Source organism: Eutrigla gurnardus, assembly GCF_963514095.1.
Source record: "Eutrigla gurnardus genome assembly, chromosome: 22".
Lineage (NCBI taxonomy): Eukaryota > Metazoa > Chordata > Actinopteri > Perciformes > Triglidae > Eutrigla > Eutrigla gurnardus.
Genome location: NC_139933.1, coordinates 17570642 through 17591291, shown reverse-complemented (window position 1 = coordinate 17591291; position 20650 = coordinate 17570642). Strand labels below are relative to the sequence as shown.

Below are 20650 nucleotides of genomic sequence, written 5' to 3'. Positions count from 1 at the left end.
AGACATATATTATAGATATTCGCGACAGACTTACTTAACTTTAGCGCGCGCGGTGTATGATGGGTATTTTTTGTTAAACCCGCGCTTCCGATTTACAAGTGTTACGTACTCTAGCAAAAAAAAACCCCACAATTGTCAGACAATTTATAAACGAGGTTAACTGTGGAAACACGCAAATGAATCGGTTAGAGTGTGTTTATATTAAAGGTACGGGACAGATGAGCGTAAGCTTAATTCCACACGTTCATATGAACTTTGGTTTAGGTAATTAAATTGTTTCTTGTGGAGTTGTGACGTTCACGAACGAACCGAATACCAGATAAAATGGGTTACCACTAGGCTAGCGTCTTAAAAATAAATTAATATAAATGAGCCAGTCTTTTGAACGGCTCTTTGAAAAGAACGGCTCCTCAAGATCCGGCTCCCTTCAATGAGCCATGAATCCCATTTCTACTTCTTTGAGTTACCGTAATAGATTAGTTAATGAAGATTTTTATTTAACATTGAGAGAAAAGCCCCACGCAAGGCAGGGCGTTAAAAAAATTAGTTTGAACTCATAGTGTTCCTCTCCACGGAAATCTTTAGTAAAAGGCGAAAGATTTATACGATCTGAAGAGAAACATGAGTGATCTGCCGGAGAGACGTCCAGGCAGAGAGACTGATTTCCCGACATACACTCTACGGTGATGGTGGCGGGACGCCGATACAAATACATATTTACTTCGTCTGTAAATTATATGTATATCAACACACATTACAGCAAATGATTGAGATAGGCATATTTCTTAAAAATATATTTATATATAAGCATTACAAGCAAGTATTTACAAAACATTAGTACGCGCGGTGCATGATGGGTAGTGTTACGTTAAACCTGCTTCCGTCTCTCAAAAACACGCATGCGCCGTATGCCCAAAGGGTACAAACAAAACGAGAGGATAATCACGTGCTACATCCGTCTTCGCACAGGAAGTATCGCGATACTAAGAGTCGGTCCTAGTCGTTGCGAACTGCTAACGTTCTTCGTACCGTTAAAACGAAGTCTTGTTAAGAAAAAACAAAACTACTGTCCACGAAGCATTTCAGTAGTTAAACAGACCATGCAGCCAGGTGTCAACATGCACCAAGTTGACATTGCAATTTGGTTGAACTAATCACAACTTGTGTCAGGCTGTACCCTGGAGGTGAGGGTCCCCAGAACAAAATGATTGGGTGCCAGAGTTCCAAACCTTGTTCTGTAGTGGGTAATATATTTTAGCTTGGTCATGGTAGAGATATGCAACTTGTTCATGCAAGAGGACCATCTTCCTGTGTGAAACCAACATTTTAAATCAGTTCCTTTGGCCCACTAAAAGTCGGCATGTGATACTCCCTGACCTCGCATTTTAACAGCAAATACCTAATATTTGTAAGCACACGCTTAAGATGCTGCATTTCTCTGACCAACTGTACTGCACTGATCCCTTTGCAAAGGAATACTAAACCAGAAAAAAGACAATGTCGTTGTAAGATCACAGTTCCCAAAGTTTTTTATTCAAATCCTCACCCTGTTCTTTTTGCTCTGGGACCTCAATTATCTTTACGATGATGATGCCTTTCCCCTGCAAAAGCCACGAACTGCAAGCACATAGCAGGCCTTTACAGTGGTTGTTCACAACTGTTGCAGTGCAGACTTCCTTCTGCCTTCCAATAACACCACTGAATTGCTAGAATCTGTCTTCTGTGAGGTTTGACAGGTAATCTGTCCTATAAAGAGGCGTCACAAGCACAGCAGTTTGGTTGACTTTTGGATGAGGTTTATTTGTGGTAATGCCACGCATTCTTTGTATCTGAAAAATTACAAAAGTGATAGGATATCATGGTTCTCGGCAACATTTCCTAAATCCAATTTTCCTTATTACAGTACGTAAAATAGAGGTCACAATCAGAATGTTAGAAGTACAACAGAGAAATGGCACTTTAGTGCAAAAAACATCACAATTACTGTACATATCAGAAAATACAGGTCTCGGCGTAAACTGGCAGGGCGTTCTGTGTAAATGTAAAGAGACACTTAAACAAATGGATTCCACACAGTGTAAAATAGCACTATGAACACATTAATGCTAGTTTATTTCACGGTATTCATCTTGTTAATGACATTAGAAATCAGAGGTGTACCTCTGATGCTACTGACAATTACCCAGCAGCCTTGGCATTCAGGCCGTACTCTGGACATTTGGCGCAGACACTGTGAAAAGTTGTCACCTCGGACCGTCTAAATCCGAAAGATTGATTGGTTCTACTTTATCTTTTGGTCATTTGTTCAAAATATAAATATAGGTCATTATTAAAATATAAAAAATAAGGCAAGTTTAAAATCTCGTTTCGTGGGATTTGTCGGCCCATCGTGCATTTTTCACAGTCCTTGGTGCACAAAAAGCTTGGCTGCACATAAGGGATTGTGAAACCCGACCATTTAAAAAGTGCCTGTGTGCAGCTTCATGGCGGTTTTATTCAGTTCAGATGGCCTTGACATCGATGAGGTGGCCATGCCGGGTCCCTTGCCTCAGGGTCTTGATCCCATGCAGCTTGCGGCCATGAAGGGTGAAGCGAGACCAGGCGGCCAGCTGGAGCAGGGCGCAGGTGATAGGCACAAACACCACAATGTAGAAGCAGCCCTGGCGTAGAGGCGGAGTCCCCAAGTCAGAGGCAACGTCAGGCACAGAAACCAGAGAGTCCTTCACGGGTTCCCTATTAAAAATATCATAACCTGGAGAAGAGAAATCCAACATGAGTCACACAATGAACTCATCGGTCCCCTGGACTAGACTTATCACAAAGACACCTGAACACAGAAACTCGTAGCAGAATTATGAGAACCCAGTCCGAGTGTTTCCGTCTGTACCTGTGTAGACACACAGCAGCCAGGTGCCAATGAGAGGGGCGAATGTCTGGCCAGGCTTGGTCAACAAGGCAACCATCCCGAAGAGGAGAGCCGAGGTGGCCTGCTGACGTCGATTGATGACGAAGTCCTCGTCCACCAGATCGGAAATAACCAATTTCAGCAGCTTGCATGTCCCCTCCGTAAACACCCGGTTACTAGCAGGAAGACATGTCTCAAGTTACAGTTTATTGAAACAAAAAAACATTTTATATTTCAAATGTGTTTATCCAGAGTCTATTGTTCAGTTCTCTTCATTAAGGTGTGCCCACCATCACTCATAATGCCTGTTTGTTGAGAGCGGTGTGTAGGTCTGCCGGTGTGCTCAAAACCACATTACATTGTGTGAGATACAGTGACAACTATTACCTGTGGCTGTTATGTTCTATCAGCTCGCTCGCTTCACACACTGTTGACAACTACAATGACTGACTAATATGTGATGAACCACCCTCCACTAGGGCTTGGCTGCTGAGTGTTTGAGAGCAACTGAATCCTGTTTTAACGATAAGGAAAGAATGATTATTAACCTCTTAAGCCCTGGCCATATTTTCAGAAAAAATGCAGAAAAAGACATACCCAAAGTAAATGAAGAATTACTCCACTATAAAAACGTCCATATGCATGTTCTTGGTGTCCTTGGACATCTAGGGACTTCAGAGAATGTAAAAAATGTTGTGTCTGCCACTATGCCTGAGTAAATTGGACTAAACCATAAAAGGCTTGGTCTCATTCAATTGAGGTGCTCCTCCACTTCAAAGGACTACAAACATGGTCGCACCACATTGATAGATGATGCAAGGCATTTCTTTCCTCGGATCACACTTTTTAAATGTTGCGGATTTCACACCAACAAGGTTTAAAATCATCTCTAAATACTAACGTTTTCACTAAAATGCACGTCCGACCTTCTTTTGTGAACATTAGAGTATAAACTTTGATCAACAATTGAAAGTAAACACCGTTGTCCTGTCTTACTACTTTATTTTACTGTGTTCATTACTGTCTGGTTTTTTCGGCCCGCCCACAGGCCGAACGGGCTTAACAGGTTAAACATTAATAATGGAATAACATTGAAAATGCAATGCAAAAATGTGCTCTTTATTAACCTAATAGAGTAATTCTTTTCCTCCAAATTCTAAATTCCTATCGTTATTATTTTATGTTTTTCTTATCTGAATCAAGAGTCTATGGATAGAACGTGTTGTGCACATTTTAAAATGATGTGGGCTACCTGAATGAAACACTGTTGCTTATTCTGTGACGTAGGCACAGACTGGAGTAAAGTTTACATTTCCTTGGGAAGAAAAGGTCACCTTACAAATATTTACAGGCAGAAAGTGTCCTTGATAGAATGTTCGCGTGTTTGTGTACTCAGCTTTGAAAAATAACGAACAAAAACAAGCAAAACAAAAACTACAAGCTGTCACACATCGGATCCCTGATGTGTGGTGCTGGATGTGTGTGCGTGGCCATACCTAGCAATGAAGATGCACAGCAGATAAATGTGGTCAGCCCCTGCCAGCAGCATAGCCACACTAAGTCCCAGTTTGAGCATAAATAGCCAGCGGATAACCAGGTAAACCCCGTAACGCTGGCACAGTGTCAGGAAATACAAGTTGTTCAGGTGGGGGGCAATGTATGAGATGCCTGCGTGGGAGTAGAAGCAGAACTGCGTTAACAAAAATAAAATCAGCACAAAGTATAGCAAATGTAAAAAAAGAAAGACGGATGGCAAATAATATAAAAATAGAAATCTACTGTTGTTGCCACAGTTAGCCCTGTTCCTAACAATTCAGGAGACGTATTTCAGGAAACCACATCACAGGCTTTCTGAGCTCTTCCCAATCTTTAAATCTGGGAGGGTGATTGGATCAAATTATCAAGCTGCATCCAGATATTCAGCTCATGTGTCACTAGCTGCCAGAAATGGAATACCTTCAATTTGTGTTTTCCCTTCTCTAACTTTCATTTCACAGTCAAGCCCAATATAAAATATTTAAAAAAGAATAATTAAAAAGATTATGCTGTGATAATTATTTAGCACGATCAAACATGGATGGAAAGTACTAAAAATGCGTGTTATTTCTTGTCACTTACCGAGCAAGATTGAACCCGTAGAGGCAGTAATATTGTCAGACAGGAGATGTTCCAGGAAAAGAGGGAAGAAGTTGCTGTTAAAATGGCAGTGAAACACCTGCATGGGAACAGAGACAACAAGAGAATGTAACCCAAGTAGATTAAGTAATAAAACACTGAGGGAAGTTTCACAAAAACATTTTATGTCCTCAAATGAGAAGCGACCGATAATGAGTGCCTTTAAAACATGAAGAATGCAAGACGAAGAGTGACCGTTTCTTCCCTCCCTCTTCATCTCCTTCCCCAATCTGATTATTATCATACCTGAATCAGGTTCATTGACACAAACCACAGGAAGTTCCTGTGTTTGGAGAGCTGCTTGAGGTACAGTCCAATGGTGACAGGGGTTTCTGGGGAGGTAAATGGAGCTTGGCCAACACTCAGCCTGCAGCAAAAGAAAAATGAGAGGTGTGAGATGGAGAGTAAAAGAAAAAACAGCAACACAGTTGAAAAACACGTCAACCAAAGTTGATGAGAATTTCTAGAAAATCTTACTCTTTGAGTGTGTTTGCCTCATCCCGTTTCGCATTGACTTCCTTCTGGAAACGACGCCGTAGCAACCGAGAGACGTAGACAAAGCCCACCACGGAAAAAGTTGCAAGAGTCACACAGAAGAGACGGAAGGAGTAAAAATCCTGCTTGTCCCAGAAGGAGTAGGACAGGAATACGGAGAATGAGCCCAAAGCGCTGAACACGGAGCAGTGGAAGTTGAGGCGTGTGCGATCGGCGGCGGACACGGCGAGGTCAGCCAGCAGGGCGCTGTGGTGGAGGTCCACCATCGTGAGGAAACCGTCGTACAGACACAGGCACAGCATGAACTGCAGTCCCGGTCTGGCCCATGACACCCAGAAGGCCAGGAAGGACAGGGCGAAGAGAGGGCCATTTGTGGAGAGGGCCTTCAGGCGCTTCAGCACCACCTCTGATGTTGTGATCTGCGAGCCTGGCCTTGGTGGGAAAACAGCAGTCATTAGATACAAAGTTGTAGGATAAGTAAGAAAAGAAGACAGGGCCAACCTATTAAAATACTCAAGCTGTCTGACAGAGTCACTGTTTAACCACCTATGTAAATACATATTCATCAAATATACTGAAACCAGCGTGAAAAAGGCCAATTAAAAAGGGGTGAATGGTTCCCACCCTGAAACTCAGGTTAAAGAGCACAAATACAACAAACTCTTCCACGGAATAATGTGATCCAACTTTGTTGCGTCACCACTTTACAACAGATACTTTATGCAAATACAGGTGGCAGCTTTCTGTTTACCTAGCCTCATGAGCATTACTGCAGCGTGGGTGTATAAAGGTTGCAGCTTGCAGGAAACAGCCGTGGAATTCTGAAGGTTGACTTGAAAGCCAGGAGGACGCAACATTGTCATCGGAGAGCCGAGGTTTCAGAATGAATCAGATAGTGGCTCAGTGTGTCTACATATATTCTAGGGAAATTTGTTTAAAATGTTACTTTTTGCCATTACGGTGCACTGTGTGGAAAATGTACTAGCAGAATAGAAAGATATTTTTTGGACACTCCTGTGTATGAAATTGAATTTGATGTTTAGGATAGTTTTTTAACTTAAAATAGCCGGGGTTTTTTTGTGTCTATATATATATATATCTTTTTGAATCTCTCTTTGTTGTATGTCCTTGTGTATCTTGTGTTTATGTGTACCTACCTGGCTGCAAGACAAGTTTCCCTTTTGGGACAATGAACCTTAACTGAACTGAACTGAACTGAATGTATGCTTTGTAACTGTTGGTTTCTCTCTATGGGGTGTGTTGATACACATCAAAAGGAACTATGCAATGAGGAAATAAGTTAATTATCTGGTGCCAAGAATCGTGTGCCAGTTTCTTAAAAATAGTTGCAACGTGGCAAGTGTTACTGTCATGCCCTGACAAAACGAATACTCTACTTTTTATTGGTTGAATAGTACATGTGACATATCATGTGATAGGCTAAAGCACAGGTTAGTATATTCTCTCAGCGCAAACTATTTTGGTCATTATCTTCATCTTTGCTTTGGGAAGGCAATAAATCAATTCAGGAATCCGTTTAAAATGAAACATATTGTTATATACTGTTATATATTATTATTATATACAGCAGTGTTTTCTCTGAGAAAATGAGGAAGAATGCAGGATGGAGACACTTACTGAGAGCTGAGGAAGGAGCGATCACTCAGCCAGCCAAAGAGAGGGTCATTAAAACTGTTCCATAAGAGGAACACTGTCTGTGGGGCAGCAGAGAGACGGCAAGCAAGAAGACAATTAGGCGACATCAAAACCAACAAATACAGACGTTGATGGCTTTTTGATAAGCATCAGCATGATCTCAAGCTTCTAAGAATTACTCACAAAAGGACAACTGTGGATTTAAATAACACTGGTAGTTTGGTAGAGACTTCAGAAGGCACTTGAATAATCGTATTGCATTGGGCAATTTTATTTTGTTTTAAGTACAGCTGGGAAATAGACTACTATGATGTGAAATTACTCCAGAAATAGGGTTGTGAAATATCTGTGATGCTAGGTTTCATTTTCATTTATTTTATTTGTTTAAAGGACAGTGCACATGATCAACCTTTCTGTAAATGTGCCAGTGTTAGCTGATTTTGAACCGCAGTCCTGCAGTGATTACCTATAATTCAAGGTGCTGGATTAATAAAGACTCACCCTTACGCTACCTCAATACATTTTAAAAAGACATTATGACCTATAATTTCCTGTATGAACAGATGAAGAAGCCACTTGAAAACATCTTTGCAAATCTAATGCATTCCATTTGGCTACAATAAAGATTACCATGACCTAGATCCCTGAGAAACTTCACAGACCGGTTATTTTTTCCTTTAGTTCTCAGCCTCATCACAAATGGTATTTTATAGATGGAAGATTGTGGCCACCTACCAAACTGGTTAGCAAGACTTGCATGCAACCTTAAAAACCACAGCTGACGCACAGCAACGCTAGTTGTTAAAATGAACATCACTGCTAGAGACACAAGTCTCTGATCACTCACCTCTCCCACCCAGAAGGAGATTTTATCAATCTTGTAGACTGACACGAATGTCTCCACGTAGTAAAGGAGGAACACATTGTGGAGGATGGAGATGAACAGAGCCAAGGAGCCGTAGAGCACAGCAGTAGAGACGATGCTTTGACAGCAGCTCCAAGCGCTCATGCCCATTCTTTTTTCCCCCTCAATCACGCTGTTCTGTCTTTTCTCGGTGCCAAGCTGTAATCATTTCCGGGCCTGACTGACCCAGGGTCACCACTTCATCCCAGCCTGCAAAAAGACCAAATCCAGAGTTATTTTCAGTTCAGCAGACAAAGGGGGACAATTCTCTCACCCTATAGCAAAAAGACATGTCTTATAAGTGAGCGTTCAGCATCTTAATAGGCTTATATTTCTGAGAATTACTGTAAGTAACAGCGACATATTTAATAACATGTTTCTGTCTCTGCACAGTTTGAGCAAACCAAGAGCAAACTGTTTTAGCTATGGTAGAGTAAGCACTCATTAAAGTTAGGCCGTAGGCAACTATTGCCTTGTCTGCCCTACGCCCAGATGTGGTGTGTGAAACTTCACTCCTTTTACCACACCCCATTCTTACAAAGCTGGTCTTCTTCACATTGAAACTACAAAAGGAAAAATCACAAGATCGCCGAGCACTGCGCTTTCATTTCCCTGAATTTTATTATGCCAGTGTTTTGAATTCAACTTACACTCACTGCAAATGCTACGGGAATAATATCGATCTCTGGCTTAAAAAGCACACAATGTTGTCTCAATGTCACGTCTTTGTAAATTATTGTCACACCCACTGAGGACAGAGTTCCCTGCAAGAAATCCTGCATTCAGTTACCTACTCGCAAGCATTGAATCGCTTCAGTCTTGAAGCCACTGTAATTCTCACACATAGCACCCTAGGGAGAAGAATTCACTAATAGAGGCGTCTCAATTCACACCTGACTCCCACAAGTTCAGACTTGACCTGATCTGGATCTTCTCCCGTCTTCAGTGGGGTGAGCTAAGCCATACAATTGCTCACAAAAAACATGACTCAAGGCGATATGATTGTTTGTCGGACTCGACCGGGATGTAGTGTCCAAGCCAAGCTCCAAAACTGCAGATTCATACCAGGATATGTGACAAATCCACCTCCTTTTGGAGTGCCATACAAAAAAAAAAACAAGAAGCTTTCCAACCTTGTTCCCATCTGATCCAAACGGTGAAGCAGGATGACTTTGCCAGCTGCACCATATCACATCTCTTAACACATATCTTGCTAACATCTGAAGTGGTCAACAGGCAACAGAGCGAAACGTGGATCTACAAATATCCAATTTGTGTCCTCTCAGCCACAGCTGATTCTGGAGCAGTTTCCACCTGTGGAGAGGTCTCTTGGCAGGGACCCTGGGATCTGTTATGTTCATTCTGATAGACTATAGTTATAACAAAAACAATAACACTGTTAAAAACAAACTATTATACACAAGATTTTATTCCTACTCATTTTTCTCATCAAGCTTCTTAAAGAACCCATCTGCAGATTTGAAGACATATCTGGCCACATTCTCATGTTGTTGCTTAGATTTGACATTTAAAAAATTAGTCTGGATATGTGATTTAGTAGCTTAAAGCAGAGAAGAAAAGGGTAAATATAACCCCAGAAACAAATTGACATTTTACATCAACCAGCCATTCTAAAAAACAAACACGTTTTGATTTTTTTTTTAACATGAGTATAATTATTTTATACTATCACTACCAGCTAGTTAGCCAGCCAATTAATAATCTTACTGTTTACTGTCACTCGACCATCAAAGCTACAAACGAGTCTCTTAGTTTGACGTATAATGTATATTATTGGGCTAGGCGACTACCGCTAATGTTTAGCACAAGCTAGCCTAATTGAAATACGCTAGCATTAGCTAACGTTAGCTAGATAACAGGCTGCCTGAATTGGAGATTTAAAAAAAAACATTAACCACTAGCTTCGAGTATATTAAGAATAGAGTAGGAGAGAACTGTTACGTACCGACGTTGACTGTTAACCAAGCCGAGTGAAAGCTGCTTTTTCCTCGGTAGAAACCTGTTGGCTCAGGCTGTTCTGCTAGTCGGCAGCAGCTGGGTCTTCATTAGTGGAAGGAGACCCGCACGGTGGAGGCGGACGCGACCACGTCACGATAACTACAGCCGGCTACTCACATCCGTTATGACCGAAAAGAAAGGCTTGACGAACAGATACGGGTTACGGCGCCACATAGTGCCAGACTGCCAGTCTTACCAGGTGCAGTCCCTCTGGTCTATTTAGCATACTTTGGTCGACCAGGAAGTGCTGAATGACCCGGATGACGGTGTTTTTAACTGTAGGTGCTGGAAAGTAACCAAGTACATTCACAAGCAACAAGAACAATTTGAGGCACTTGAACTTTGTTTAAAATAAGATTTAAAAACAGACAACAGAAAACAACACTTTAAAGCAATGAATGTGAACAGATAATATTCATCTGTATCATCTTGACATTAACATTACAGACCTTTTTACAGAATTTGGGATCAGATGCTCTGGACTTCATGAAATCAGGTAATATTATTAGAAAAAATGATATTTAGCTTCTTGGATGAGAGTTCACACTTTGTATTTTCTCTCCTCCTCTCTTTATGAAAAAAATTACAGACACTGTAACTGTAAATGACCACAGCTAAAAGGTAAGGTAATGTAAATGACATAATGTCAGTAACTGTAAAAAATGTATACAGTCAAATGTTTTACAGTTGGTTATTTGGAATTTTGCAATTTAATGATACAGTATGTGTGTGTTTTTTTTCTTTATGGCTATAACTCAATGTTATTAATGGATGGTGAAGTTATTTGCATAAACAACTGTCTCATGATCACAATGAATCAAATAGACATTCTTTCCTTCAATTCATTTACATTTACATTTAGGGCATTTAGCAGACGACAACACCCATGAGACAACATGAGAAATCCCCTCAGTTGACTTTTTAAAACTTGCCCACAAGCTCCCATTTATTTGCAATTACTCAGCACTGCTGAGTCAGCAGAAGTCTGGAAACTGTATTCATTAACATACAGTTTGTAAAACATCTTGTTGACTTCTTCATTTCAGGACTTTTCAAATGTTATGGTTTTTCCCCTTTGGTACACACATCACGATACCAACGCAGTATTTCGTGCAAGTTGTGTACTTTCAGACATAGCATTGCCTTCACATGCGATACCGTCTGGATTTGCTCCGTGACAGTACATACAAAGTTCATGGAGCCGCTGGTGCAAACACATCTGGTCTATTACAGTACGTATGATGGGTAACTCTGCCCTGAGCCGATCCACAGGGAAGTTATTGTTGTCAAAGGCAGCATCGTGTGCCTGTAACAGCCTAACAGGCTAAGCCTTTTGTACAATTTGAATTTGAATCGAATAAGAGGAGTGATTTCTCTCTAAACATGACACTTGAAAGTCAGCGTTGCTGAATAAAAATATGTATTTTTGAGAGCAGAGTTGCAGCTGCTTGCAGTTCCTGTCACAATCGTGGTTTTGTATCCTTGTGGTGTTGGTTTCCTGTTTTATTTTGTAGTCCTCCTGTCTTGTGTTGTCTCGTGCTTTACTTCCTTTCTAGCTTCCCTCCTTTTTTCAGTCTCCCAGTTGTTTCTGATTGTCTTGTCAGCCTCTCGTTGCCCTGGGGTATTTAATGTGTTTTCTTTCTGTCGTTGCTCGGTCGTCTGTTGAACTTCTGCTGTCTTCTCACCACTCGATCTCTCCTGTCTGTCTTGTCGGTCTGTGGCTCCCATGAGGTTTTTGGATTTGCCATTAAACCATTTGTAAGTTCTGTTTTTGTTCGATTATCGGTTCCTTTTTTGTATAGTGTTTTTGAAAATGGATCCAGCAGATACTTTTTCGTTAGCAGAACTTGGTGATGCAACCTTTACTCTCCAACGCCTCCGGAGACTAGGCATGCTGTGAGTGAGGAGGACAAGGCTTCGGCACATGGAGGGAGATTTTCTCCAAGCCATAGCTGTGGTGTCCCCCCCAGTCAAGCAACCTCCTAGCTCCAGCCCTCGGGGGTCCTGGCCCAAACCAATCCTGTTCCGGTGTTGGGGATCCCGGCTGATGCCAATCCTGCTCCTGTCCCTACGGGGGTCTGTCCAACGCCCGCTCCACGCATCCTGCATTTGGGTCCTGGGACCCGGAGAAACTTGGTGATGCAACCTATACTCTCCTGCATGCCTTTACTCTCCCCGGAGGCGATGGAGAGTATAGGTTGCATCACCAAGTCTCTCCAGGTCTATGGACCCAAATGCAGATTGAAGAAAACTGAACTGGAGACAGCTGAGGCTCCGCCGACGCAGGAACTGGAGACGAATGGACCCCCGGCAGGATGCGCGGGCGTTGGATGGTACACTCCTCTTATTTGATTAAAATTCATATTGTACAAGTGTATCCAGAAAGTCCTCAATTCACATCCACTATTCAACCACAAGATGGCAGTGTGAATCCATGCTGAGCTGCTCACATTGGCCCCCAGTTCATCACCAATCCACTTTCTGATCCAGTACACTAGTCAAACAGGTCCTCTGCTGGAAAAGACCCAGCTATCGACATCTCCGTGCCTAAGGGGACACCGTTTTTGTCACTTTTCATATATGCTGGAAAGCAACTTACTTCCACTACTGTTAATGCTACTACTACTATACTACCAACACCAAATGCAGTTGGAACCCAAGGGACTGGGCTGCACCAGATTTCTGCTTAAAAGCCTATTAAGGCAGTTTTTTCTCACCACTGTTGCTGTAACGCTTGGTCCTGGTGATGTTGGGACTTTGAAATATTAACTCTGAAATCATGTGTGTTCTAGTCCTGCTCAATGTGTTAAGTGTCCTGAGATAAATTATTTTGTGATATGACACTATAAATACAATTTCATTGAATTGAAGGAAAGAATGTCTGTTTGATTAATTGTGATCACAAGACAGTTGTTTATGCAAATAAATTCACCATCCATTTCTTCTTCTCTACATGTATGTGTATGTTAACATTGTTATTCATCTTTCAATGCTTTTTTTGAGTGAGGACCATCAAGGACAAATACAAAATTAAAATGTAAGAATTGCAGCACTATGTGAGTCTGTTTTTTCCGATTATTAATGAAACTGGGCTCTATTTTTCGCTTCTGTGCCATGATAGCGAGCTCGACAGCGTTTTCAATTCACTCCTGACGATATTCAAGATCATCCTGATTATGGAAATACTCAGGGACGTCACTAGGATTTAAAGACAGGGGGGTTTAGCCCCAGGAGAACATAAATATGAACATTACCAAAATAACTGTATGTATGTATTTATTCTGTATTTATTCCACCAAAAGGAGGATGAGTGTCAAAAAACAAAAAGACAAATTGGCTTTACAGGAACGCTTCTTAGTAAAGTGGCTATATTCTTTCTACAGACTATGATGCTTGAATCCTAAAACTCTATGTACACCCTCTCATCAGTCAAAAAATTGGGGGGAGCTTGGGAACAATTTAGGGTAGCTCCAGCCCCCTAAAATAGACCTATTAAAGTCACTGTAACTACTTAAGTTATGGTGAGTGAGATGATCCCATTAGTCCAGACATTCTTGGTGCCACACCTTTATCAGAAACAGTTTGTTCAGAGGCCAAAACAAACCTTGTTATGGTATTATGAGGAGATATTTCCCCCACACTGCCAGGCTGATTCAACTATCCAGAGCACTGTTTTTTATTTATTCCTAAATCCCAAATAGGAAACCAACTAAAATGTATGAATGCGTTAAATATGTATTTGAAAGATGCTTAAAGACGCGTAATGTATAAAAACAACGAAAAGGAAACGTGCACGGTCAAAACATAAGGCAGGTCGGCTCATGTGGGCGGGTGTGTGTGACGGGGTGGGGGGAGGCTTCAGGCTCGCTTGTGTGTGTGTGTGTGTGTGTGTGTGTGTGTGAGTGCAACTGCAGCAGCGGCAGCAACAGCAGCAGAGCAGCTCGGTGAGTCGCCGCGGAGAGGAGGACGACTCCGGAGGAGATCCGTGGACTCCTTGAAACCAAACAGGTGAGCTTCCTGCTCTTTTACTGCTTTTCTGCCTTTTATTCGCGTTCCTTCCACGTCCCCCCCACGCGCGCGCACACCCTCTGCTCGTGCGTCTACACGCGGGTGAAGGTGATAGAAGAGTGTGCACCCCGAGCTGCCCCCCCCCCCCCTCGCAGTGCTGCAGTCCAGGTCGGACAGGTGCACATGGGTGGATGTTTGCTCTGCAGCGCCGTACAGCGTGTTATCCCTGGCCTATAGGAGTTGAACGCCGCGGTGAAGACCGTCTGCTGGTTGTGTTTGTGTTGTGTTGTATTTGTCACATTAGGACAAGGACGGCGCTGCAGCTCCTCACGTGCTGGCTGCTGTTCGGAGAGTCAAAGGGATGAGATAAAGTCGTACATGCTTTCGTCTGTTTTTAGGCTGCGATCATGTCCTCAGCACGAGCAGACAATCACAGGTTTCATTAAGCTCATTAACACTTCTACAGGGTCCTTGCTCTTAATTGGACCCGAATCACGTTACTTTCAAATAAGTCAGCAATTATAAAGGAATTACAAAAACACTGTTTCTAGTGACTTCATTAATGCTTAATAGTATCAGATGTGAGTCAGAGGTGTAAAAACATTCGTTACTCTAGTAGAAGTACAGATACTTACTACTGATTCAACTACTTTACTCAAGTAATAGTGGAAAGGTACAGGGTCTGAAATGTACTCAAAGTATAAAGTAAAAAGTATCCCTATGAAAGACATTTCTACTGGCTGTTTTTTTTTTTTTTTTTTTTAGCAAGGCTAACTGAATCTGGCGTCATATTAATAAAAAAAAATCGACAATTCCCCTCAAATGCTAAAGTAGCTAAAGTAACAAGCTTGTTTTGGAAATGTGAGGAGTAGAAAGTGCAGATACCTGAAAATTCTACTTAAGTAGAGTAACAACGTATTTGTACTTCGTTACTTCCCGCCTCTGATTGTGATCCACTCGTGATCTCTCTCTGGCTGCTGAACAGAAGTCAAATATTTGAAGTAAAATGTATTTAAATTTGCTAAAAGTGACAGCGCTTGTAACGCTCAGTGGTATTGAGCGTTACAAGCTATTTTAATTTAATTTTCTGATTTTCTGAGTTTTATCTACAACATGTTTCGCAGGAGGTCAGAGGTCAAACACCGGCCAAAACTTGACGACCTAACAGCTCTCCCTGTTAAAATCAGCCCATGACTTAATCTATAAAGTATTAGCAACCAGTTTATTCATTAACACATAATGCAGTCAGTCCGTCCACATTAAGATAAGGCATACGAGAGGAGCAGGGTGTCATTATCATTAATATTAGTCCTGAGGCTGACCTTTCATAACATAAGATCAATTCACACATTAGAAAAGACAAATAGACTGCATTGACCACAGTTCGTGCAAATGAGATTACCCAGCACACCGAGGCTGTTAGAGCCGCTTCTAGAGTAACCTTTACAAAGAGAAGTTAAAGACAAGAGCTGAACAAGAAAAGTGCTCCGACCACCTTTTGATTCAATCTCAGGTCAGATGATCCATCAAACCCAACATTAGGTAGCAGCAATTCTTCTTTTTCCAATATATTTTTCAATGTACAAAGAGGCTGATTATTTGCGAAACAATAATGATTTCATGCTTCCCTGAGGAGATTTGTCTTAAGATTTCTCACAGTAGATGTATGTGTGAGTAATCTCATTTATGGTTCAGCTTCATGCCAACTATGATGGATTTGGATAAATATAGAAACAGGGGAAAAAAGCAGAACAATTAATGCCATATTCAAGAATAGTTTGTGCAGCACATAATCATAAACTTTATTCATTCAGTCTTCGTCGGTTGGTGGCTTTAGCACAGAAGTAATCAGAAGCGTGGCAGTGTGTTTGGCATTTTAAGTGGCCGGCTGGGAAGGAAGTACAGGAATAGCTCACCTGCTTTATCGATCTTTCTGGGGAAATGTCACGAGGCGCTGTGCAAATCACACTCATGTTGGAGAACAGCTTAATCATACTCTGAAACCTCTTCTGTCTACAACTTATGACTTCATTTAAGGATGTTTGATGAGCACCGGCAGGCAGAGACTATCCCTGAAAGGATTCCCAGTAGATCTGTTGCAAACGCACCTCTGTGGATCACTAAACAGGAGGAAACGGATTGTAGTTGCCAAGCCAAGCATATTTCAGATCCAGCCTGCTGGTTTGCCCTGATTCCTCTCGCCGCCCGTCATGCATGACACGTCAGTTGTGCCGAGGCAGATGTGTTTACCTTTCCCTTCCCGGGGCTTCCGTGCTTTCATCGGCGAGGCGACGCCACGTTGTCGACGTCCTCGCCAGTGCCGTAGTGTTACGGTGTAGACAAAACAAATGCAGATGTGGTGAAAGGATGGCGTGTTCGCTGCGTGTTAAACACACAGGGCAGCAGCTGACAGCGCCGCACCAAAGCTGTGGCTTCTCAGCACGCCACGCTCGCATGCTTCATCCGCTGCCCTCCTTTTTGACACAGTTTTGTGTGAGACGGTGGTTCTTGGACATCAAACAAGACTCACATTGCGCTGCTCCTTGACTCGAGTGATGTCACTTGAGTCATTGTCATCTGTGGCCGAAGACAAATGAGTTCTGGAGGTGGAGAAAGAACCGGATCTCTGTAGTCTTCTCATCCCTGCTTGAGGCTTGAGGCTACGTCAACTGCTTATAACACAAAGTAGCAACCCGCTGTCAGTGGTTGAGGTGCATTGTGGGTAATGTAGGTGCTATGTTTGACAAGGAAGAAGAGCATGTGTAGTAAAATAGAACAATAGCTCTGGTTCTTCTGCACTCATTTTGATTGTCCATTAACAATGTTCGGTCAAGATGTTTTAAGTATTATTTTTGGGGCATTTTCACCTTTATTTAAAGCGACAGTCTAGAAGTAGGGGCGAGAGAGACGGATATGACATGCAACAAAGATCCCAAGGCAGGAATCGTACCCGAGATGTTCTAACAAAGCAGTGGAGCACTCTTTTATGTGGTGATGAAGATGATCCTTCATCGTGTGGCATTGTATCTGAATGTCATCGTCACATGTATAGAGTTGTAACACAAAGGAGGAGCTGTCGGCCTGCAATCCTTTGCAGTCGTGGAAGTCAAAGAACATGAGACAAATCAACAGTTCAGTCAGTAAGTGGTGCTTTCAGCTACATTGCATAGTCTTTATGTCTGAATGGAAGTGTATGTATACAAAATAAAGTAGAACGGTGCATGAATTAGGGCACAGATTTCCACCAGGTGTGTCTTCCAACCCACAATAAGCTAAATCCCCATCCGTCTCCCCTGCCAGCATGTACTCTATTGAAAAATATTCAAAATAACTGCCATTACATTTTTGTATTTAGCATAAAATATTATGCAGGACTACTTTTTTATAGAATAAATATGTTAAATAAGTAATTCTGTGGTCTGTTTATTTTTTTCACCTTTCAGAAGAATACAGATAGTCTCACTCGTATTATTGCATGTTTATTTCATGGAAATAGAATTTTGGTTAAAAGTTACTGAATCGAATCATTAAAAAAAAATTGTCCTTGAATCAAATTGCCAACTACTGTATCGTTAATCCAATCGAATCGCTGTGAAGCCAAAGATTCACACGCACACCCCTACCATTAGCTGTTAATGCTAACACAACCAATCCAAAACTACAAGAATGAGCCGCAGAGCAGCGTTTGTACTAATGGATTGTACTGTTGTACATGTCGGGGGCCAGTTCTATTAGCCAAACAGGCAGTAAAAGTAAAAGCTGTTCTGAGAACGTGTGAGTCATCACAACGACGAGAGGCCCTTGAGCATGCAGCCTTAACTGGCCAACCAAAATATTACGTTTGCTGCAGCAGAATTCAAGGTTAGCCGTGGACAGACACAGAGGTGCACACTCACTCACTCACTCAGTTAGACTTAGACTTGTCTTTATTGATCCCTTTGTGATGACTCCCGCAAGGAAATTGTATTTCCAACAGCTTACAGAAAAAACTTAGCTAAATAAATATAGAAAGTAAACAATAAACAGTAACAATAAAACTCTTAGCTATAAATATATATAAATATAGAGAAAACGTATATAGGATAAATGTAAATAAATAGAGATAAAATAGAAATAAAATATGTTCATTGTTAATTGTAGAGTGAGTGGCTGCCACTGATCCTTCCCTTCTGTCCTCTATACCCTATTTCCTCCTCCCCCCCAGTGAGGAGGTGAAGAGTATGATGGCGTGAGGGACAAAGGAGTTCTTGAGTGTACTGGTCCTACACTTGGGAAGGAGCAGTCTTCCACTGAACAGGCTCCTCTGGTTGCTGATGACGGTGTGCAGGGGGTGGCTGGCATTGTCAATAATGTCCAGCACTCACTCACTCACTCACTCACTCACTCACTCACTCACTCACTCACTCACTCACTCACTCACTCACTCACTCACTCACTCACTCACTCACTCACTCATATTTAACTTTAGTTAAGGTAGACAATCCTTTCGTTCCTCAAGACTTGAACTCCTTTTAAACAAGAATCAGGCTTGAAACATCTTCCTCCTTCTCCATGAGTGCAGTTAAAGGAAAACACCACCGCATTTCCATACTGAACTATGTTCTGCTCTGATGTTAGACGAGGTGATACATACCTCCCTCTCCTCTGTGCGTGCACTCAATGGCTCTTGCGCGCACTCCGCGCAGCGCTAATTTGCTAGCATGTAGCTTGTCCCAGTATATTCCTTAGGATCCAAAGGGGGGTGAAGTTAGAAGCGACCAAATACGGTTACGTGAGTAGTTACACGACCCAAGTTTGGTTACACAAAATGAAACATGCCAATTTTTCTAAGCGGATAACAAGGATAACTATATAGTATGGCGGAATAACAACTGGAAGCACTTCGACGTCGGCGCAGTAATATCATCACTCCGCTCCCCCTCTTACTTCCGTCAATAGAACCTACGTGACCTGCACGCCGTCGCCTGCACTACCTGTAGTAGTTTGTGCACAGTTGAGGAAGCATCAGGTTGTAGTAAGATAGTTTGTGAACAATCAAACATCATGGTTATAACGTGCATCGTACAGGGTTGTGAAAACAAGCAGAAGGTATATAGTCCCGTCATGTTTTGAGTGATGATATTACTGCGCCGACGTCGAAGTGCTTCCAGTTGTTATTCCGCCATACTATATAGTTATCCTTGTTATCCGCTTAGAAAAATTGGCATGTTTCATTTTGTGTAACCAAACTTGGGTCGTGTAACTACTCACGTAACCGTATTTAAATAGGGACAACGTGGAAGTGCTTGGTCGCTTCTAACTTCACCCCCCTTTGGATCCTCAGGAATATACTGGGACAAGCTACATGCTAGCAAATTAGCGCTGCGCGGAGTGCGCGCAAGAGCCATTGAGTGCACGCACAGAGGAGAGGGAGGTATGTATCACCTCGTCTAACATCAGAGCAGAACATAGTTCAGTATGGAAATGCGGTGGTGTTTTCCTTTAAGTCATCATGAACTCTTCTCATCTCTCACTTTGTCACCTCACAGGCTCGTTTCAAGCTTAGCAGACAAAACCGCTAACAGAGCGGGTCATTAGGAGCCCTACGCAGCGCCTTTCCAACACTGCCGGCGATTAGCAGCCGGGGGGGATTACAGCGGCCGTTCTCCCGCGTCACGGCGCGGTGCAGTGGGATTGGCAGCGTTGACCCTTTGATCGGTGACAGAGCCGGAGGAATGGGGCGGCCAGGCGGAGATTGGGTTGATGGCGCGGAGCCTAATCTCTAGATGATCCGTCATTCTGCTCCAGTGTGTGCACACAGCTAATTAAGAGATGGGAGTCGTCCGTTGCAATATCACAGCGCAGGGGCCGCATTATTTAACCCAGGAGAAAAAAGAGAAAAACCTAAGTGGTCTCCAATGTAACGGCGCCTTGCTCATTCACTTTGGGTAATTGGTTGTAATCAGAGGGCGACGGTGCACATCAGCATCTCATTTCTGCTCCTGCTGTCAAGAAAGTTCATAAATCTCCTCAGCGATGTTCATTATTTAAAGGAACAGCGTGTCATATTTCAGGGGGTCTACTGCAATAAATGGAGTATTTTAATAACATATCCTTTGGTGTATTTCTATGTACTTATTTCTACGTAGTCGGTACTAATACTTTCTGTACTTCTTTAGGACTTTTACTTGTAACAGAGTCTACATGGTGTTGTTGGTACTTTTACCCATGTAAAGGATCAGAGTGCTTCTTCCACCACTGACTATTAACACGTTTGAACAAAACTAATGAGCACAGTGTGCAGTGTTTCCCCTGAGGCCCTGGAGTGTTTTTTTCTGCAAATCTTCATTCTGTTTTTAATTGATTGCAGCAACAACTGCCTCCGGTCTGGTCTGCTGGGTGATTTCTCTTGTAGTGATACGTGTTGTCTTTCTCCTTCTCAGCTGGAGGATAATCAAGAAGAGCGTGCATCTGCCTGCTGCTGGGCCTGAAGATACTTGTTAGCAGAT

The 20650-nt window shown here is 42.3% G+C and overlaps 1 protein-coding gene across 1 annotated transcript; it reads right to left on the bottom strand.

The window, feature by feature from the left end:
* Positions 1 to 1528: 1528 nt before the first annotated feature.
* Positions 1529 to 10264, bottom strand: mfsd13a (major facilitator superfamily domain containing 13A). The gene is made up of 9 exons (XM_084039538.1): positions 10102 to 10264; positions 8079 to 8345; positions 7214 to 7290; positions 5558 to 6007; positions 5327 to 5447; positions 5024 to 5120; positions 4402 to 4573; positions 2888 to 3081; positions 1529 to 2752 (listed from the first exon to the last, which is right to left on the bottom strand). Exons 2-9 carry the CDS (start codon positions 8244 to 8246, stop codon positions 2502 to 2504), a joined length of 1530 nt encoding a protein of 509 aa, XP_083895664.1. The 5' UTR covers positions 8247 to 8345; positions 10102 to 10264; the 3' UTR covers positions 1529 to 2501.
* Positions 10265 to 20650: the final 10386 nt, after the last annotated feature.